This window comes from Condylura cristata, unplaced genomic scaffold (genome assembly GCF_000260355.1).
Source record: "Condylura cristata isolate star-nosed mole 26May11 unplaced genomic scaffold, ConCri1.0 scaffold00015, whole genome shotgun sequence".
Classification (NCBI taxonomy): Eukaryota; Metazoa; Chordata; class Mammalia; order Eulipotyphla; family Talpidae; genus Condylura; species Condylura cristata.
In genome coordinates, this window is record NW_004567116.1 from 31112146 (window position 1) to 31118074 (window position 5929).

The 5929-nt window shown below is 42.1% G+C and overlaps 1 protein-coding gene across 1 annotated transcript in view; it reads right to left on the reverse strand.

The window, feature by feature from the left end:
- The window catches only part of PARVA (parvin, alpha), a 138055-nt gene extending 137773 nt beyond the window's left edge, over window positions 1-282 (reverse strand). The window contains exon 1 of the mRNA XM_004683037.2: window positions 40-282. Within this exon, the coding sequence (XP_004683094.2) occupies window positions 40-175 (136 nt within the window). The 5' untranslated portion in view covers window positions 176-282. The remainder of the gene's footprint in view (window positions 1-39) is intronic.
- Between the last annotated feature and the right edge of the window lie 5647 nt (window positions 283-5929).

Below are 5929 nucleotides of genomic sequence, written 5' to 3' on the forward strand. Positions count from 1 at the left end.
CCCCGGTCCCCGCCGCTCGCTCGGCCCCGCTACACTCACCCTCCTTTGCTTTCTTCCTCCGGGCCAGCGTCCCTCCGAGTTTCCCCAAGAAGGAGTCATCTTTCTTCCGGGACGGGGGCGACTTGGGAGTGGGGGACTTAGGGACAGAGGGCGACTTCTGCGGAGAGGTGGCCATGGCGGGGAGCGGGGAGCGGACAGCCGCGGGCCTGTCGGACGCGGAGCTGGAGCTGGGCGGACGCGGCGGGACTGAGGCTGCGGCTTTCCAAACGGAAGCGGAATTATTCCAAGCATTTGAGGCAGCTCACGCTCGCCTTTCCCTTCCCTCTCTCCCTCCCTCGCGCCGCCCTCTGCGAGGAGCTGTGCGCTTCGGCCCGCGCCCGGGACAGGCCTGCGCCCCGCGCCCCTGGGCCGCCCAGAGCAAGGGAGGGTGCCCCAAATCTGCCTCTCCAAGGACGTGAGGCCTCCGTGTGTACGTGTGTCTGTGACCCTGAACCTCCACCTAGAAGCCTTCCCTTCTTCTGACTGCACAGACAGATCCTGGCACTAACGGGGAGCCCGCATTGCTGAACCTCACTCACCTGCTATTCTGTCTCTTGGCGTCTGCCTGGCTGCTAAGCGAGAAGCGTTCGCTTAACCTACATTTGTACCTGTGCAATTATTAGATGCATCTGTGTTCCCACGAAAGCAATTGAACCAGTTCAGGGCACAGTGCAGAGGCTTTTTATTAGGAATACCCCTGTATCTAACAGCTCAATGGCTTATACAAAGATTACAAATAGTGGTAACATATATGGAAGGTACAGCTCTGAGTTCTTGTTAAAAATCCCCCATACCTAATGGACCAGGAGAGAAAATAATAAGAATAATGAACAGTCATATACCAGAGACATTTTGTGGGGGTGGAGTGGGGAATGGGACCAAAAAGGGGGGAGGGGGTAGGAGGGAAGTGCAAGGGACTATGGTGATGGCACAGGGGTGACTCTGATGGGAAACCCACGGGGATTACAATTGAGGTGAAAAAAAAATGTACAAAATGATGTAAAAATAAACTATTATATTATAAAAAAAAAATCCCCCATACCCTCTCTCCAACCCCACCCCACATTAACCCATACCCGTCCCCCCCCCCCAAAAAAGGTTCTCGGGTCTAAATAAAAGTAACAGAGCGATACAAATGTTTCTAGGGCTGGTACTAGAAATGATTAAAAGGGAATTTTAATGTGCGTGTCCACTTGAAATTCTCTTGAGTCTTCCCTCTCCTCCTCCCCACTCCACCTTGTCAGTTGTGTTTCCACCAACTACTACCGGCTGACCCTGGATGATCACCTGACCCAGAGGGTACTAATGCTTCACTGGAGAGCAGCCAAAGAGTCTCAGCCAAAATGCTGAAGGAAACTAGAGTCACTGTTGCCAGTAGTTGAGAATTTAGTGATGATCATGTGGACTGGGAGCTGGGGTGTCCATTTTGAGCTACAGACATACTGATGAGTAGAGAAACAAAAGAAGGCAGCAAAGAAGAGAGCTCTGAAGCCATGTGGTCTGAGTACTGAAAAGCCCGCCCAGTAGCTGCCTGGACCTGAATCTCTTCCCAGTGCCCACTTGAGTTCCAGGGAGCCAGCTGGGCTTCTGTCCTACGACACAGCTCCTAAAGCCTCTCAATACCCATCTGTCTTTACTTGAGCTAATCAGCTAACTGACAAGCAACAATTCCTGAGAAAAATTTAACAAGCAAGATAGTCAATAGACTCTCAACAGAGCATTTGTTCATTTTATCTTTGCTTAAGAGTCATAATTTTACCTTTGAGTGAATTATACTTTACAAAGGTATGGTGCCTCCTTCCTAATAGAAAAGAAAAAAGTAATAATGCCAGCTAGAATTTTCACCCAGGAGCAGGCAATATTACAGTGACCACCCTGATAAATCTTAGCGAGAAGCTAAATAGAATTGTGTTTTGCTTACATCATGCACTCTTGTTCAGAATATTGGATATACAAGGACACTTCCAAAGTCTGATCTCTAACCCTGGGAACTCTTGTCAGGGAATCATGAGACATGCAGTTTGCAGTTCACACTTCAGTAGTTATGTGATATTGGGCAAGTTTACTCCTTTTTCTGAGTATTTCTTTTCTACAAAATGAAGTGGTGCAGTAGAATAATAGTTCTTATTGCTGATTATGCATCACAATCTCTTTGGGGTTGTTACAGACATTCCTAGTTTCCATCTCTAGCAATTCTGGTTTAGAACATCTGATGGGTATTTATTTAAATTTTTTTCAATGACAATATCAGGTGATTTTGATGTAAATCATACACCTAAAACCACTTCTAGCTCCAACATGCTATTCTTCATCAGTTATTGATATCTATATACAAACATAGGTTCTATATATAATGTGGTCAAAGTTATACATGGAGATCTCTTAAATTGCTCATGCATACTTTTGCATGTACAACTCTCTTCAGCAATTTTTATTCATACAAAAATTTGAAATTTGAAAGGCCTTATGCAAGAATACAGGAGAAGCAAAGGAAAAGACTTGATCGTTGAATTCTGGCTACCAGGAAATAGCAAAATAAGCAAAGCCTAGTTCACCAGGCAACAAGAACAACTGCCTTCACAAAATCTTAGTAGCATCTTATACTGGGGAGGGCAATGTGGAGATATTTAAAAGGGTTTTAGAATTGGATTTAAAGCAGGTCTTTCTATGGGGGTGATGCAAGATAAATTGGGGTCTGTGATATAATATTTTAGAATAGGAAGAGGCTTGCTGAGTTTGGGAGTAATCTTTTTAATATTATTTATTGAAAAGTGAAAAACATGTTATATTATTGAAAACATAGTTTTATGTTCATTTCAGTGGGATATGTGGGCATGTTCCTGAAACTGAAACAAAACAAAAATTAGCTGCGACTTCTTTCTATGTAAGATTTTTTGTTTGAATGGATGTTATATTGATAATGACAGGAAATTAGTAAATTCCTGTTAATCTAGACAGTAACCTATAGGTGTGAGTTCCAGGGTCTTAATAGAATGCAGATGTCTTGTTATTAAGACTTTGTGCCTCTATTACCAGTCTCTTGAAAGACCAAGGAGGATGGGTTAGATAAATAAGTGCTACTCAAAGAGTAGTCTAAAGTACTGATCTGCAAATCGTTTTTAAAATGGCCCCAATACTATAAATGTGGACACTGAGAGTGTTTGGAAACTTTTCAAGCAATTTAGCAATCCATTTCTCTATTTGTTTAATCTACTAATAAAAAGAGGAAGCTTTTTTAATCTTTTTATTTTTCCAATATGTTTTCAAATTTTGTCTTACAAAGCTACTGCTATATCAGGATTGATTGTTCCCATAGATCATCTGAAAAGGACAGTTCTTTGAATGGCTCTGGTTTACTTGCAGAGTTTGTATATTTTCTTCTGAGATTAAACTTTGATAGTCTTTATAGATATGAATTAGTCTGTCTTTTTTTTGTTTGTTTTGGAAAATTAAATGAAATAATATATGGGAAAGTGCTTCTCACCGGGCCTGGTGTATAAGAACAATGAATCTAAATCTCTCTCTGTTTTTTAAAGATTTATTTATTTATCATACAAAACTGGGGTACAGGCCAGGTGTGCAGGGGCAGTGAGAGAATCACCAGAGAAGAGCAGGGAGCAGAATAGGCTGACAAAGTACACTGCTGAGGGGAGCAGTGGGTGGGTCAGGAGAGATCTGCTGCCCTATGTGGATCACCTCTGGGGCGGGGATCGAACTCATGCAGAAGTGGCTTTAGCTTCTTAGTGCTGTTCTTTTTAACCCACTGTGCCAGAGAGTTAAAGAAGGGCCCCAAAATCTCTTTTAGTCAGGGAGTCATACATACAGCACACTGTCCTTTGATAAGATTCAGATTCACCTCCTCCTAGTCTATAATGGTGCTGACAATTTTGGCTCCACCAATCATTCCCCTCTCCTGTGTGGTCATCGGTTTCATCTTATGTAAGGGTTGGCTAATAAGGACATCTCATAAGTTAAATGTATGTTGCTATGAGACTCTATCAGATCTATGGGTCTGCCTGTCTTTCAAAGCCAGACTGTACTGGAGAGTACAAACCCAGGTTCCTTTCACTGGCTCAGTAGCTAAGTGACCTTGAGCATACTCCTGCCATCTCTATGCTTTCACTTCTATCATCACTCAAGCAAAGCCACAGCAGTACTAATAAAGCCGAACACCCCATATAACTTTTAATCAACAACTTCAATTCTAGATATACTCCCCAGAATGAGTACATTTGTGCACTCAGATGTGTTCTAGAAAGTTCATGCCAGCTCCATTCAAATGCTTCTTAGCAGTGAAGTCAGTAAATAGTGATGTTCACACAATAGGCTATTATACACATTATACTATAATGTGAGATGAACAATTTGCAGTTACATGCAGCAATAGAAATGTATCTCACAATATGATGTGTAAAAAACCCAAACACAAAAACAACATATACCATATTCTATTCATATAAAACTTAAAAATAGGCTAAAGTGGGCCCTCCCTGGTGGCGCAGCAGGTGAAAGCACAGCACTAAGAAGTTAAAGCCACTTCAGCATGAGTTTAATCCTTGCCCCGGAGGTGACCACATGGCGTGGCAGACCTCTCCTGACCTACCTGCTGCTCCCCTTAGCAATGTACTTCGACGATCTGCCTGTTCTGCTCCCCACTCTGTCTCTGGTGAATCCCATTGCCCCTGAGCCTCTGGCCTGTACCCCAGTTCTGTATGCATAAATAAATAAGTCTTTTTAAAAAATTATAAATTTATCACAAAATAATTTAAAAAATGAAACTAGGGACCACATGCCGTTATCCCCATTGTTTCCTTCACCAACAACCTGGTTGGCATCCATCACTCAAAAACCCATAGGTTAGTTCTGGCCCATACCTTCCCTTAGACAATCATGTTTCTACCTAATATATACTGCTCTCAGCCACCCAGCAGGGTTCCTATCTTGAGCCTGCCATCTTCACTCAGGAATTCCAACAGTCTAGCTTTGTGATTCATAATGCAGGATTGTATATGTTGAAGGGTGTCGGTTCAAATCACATCTAGGCAGCCAAATATTGGTATAATCTTGTGCAAGTTACTTAACCACTCCATGCCTCAGTGTTCTAATCATAATGAAAACAAAGAAATACTTGCCTCAAAATGTTGTTGGGAGGACTAAGACAGATGGAACAAAATTACTGTTCAGCTCAGGGCATAGCAGATTACAAATCTTAGCTAAACGAAATTGGTTATTCATATCTTGCTTGAGATTCATAGATGATATTATCATTACCTACATTTTACAGATGAGTAACTTGAAATTTGGAGAGATTAAATAACTTGCTTTAGATTATATTACCAGTAGCTGAGAAGATAATACTAAAGCCCTTAGGATCTGGCTTTCTAAATGGCCACAAAAGTCACAATTTTTAGCTAGGATTATGGCTTCTCAGAATAAAGACTATATTTTCTAGAAGGATACATTCATATGACTAAAAGTTTATGTGAGTTTCTAGAAATCTCCCTAACAAATATGTGGGACTATGTGCTGGCTCTGATTTAGCTACTGTGCTTCTTGTATCATCAGACTATGTAACAAAAGCTACCTACCCACTCCCAGAACACTGGAGAAACTGAGGGAAAAAAGGTAAAACAAATCTGCTTGAGAAAGTTAGTAAAAATCATAAGCTCAAAGTGTTGGAGAAGGAAACATGGAAAGATGAGCAATTCCCGGGGACTACTTTTCCCCTTTGGGGTATCTGCCACTATCAGAGGAAGCATCTGAGAAGTTGAGAGGTTGAACTGGCAGCTGTCAGCCTAAGCAGACAAAAACTCAGGCTATCATACTCATGGAGGGTTGGGGGAAGCGCCCCATAAAGCTTTGGTTTGGGTTTCTCCATGGGAGTAAACCA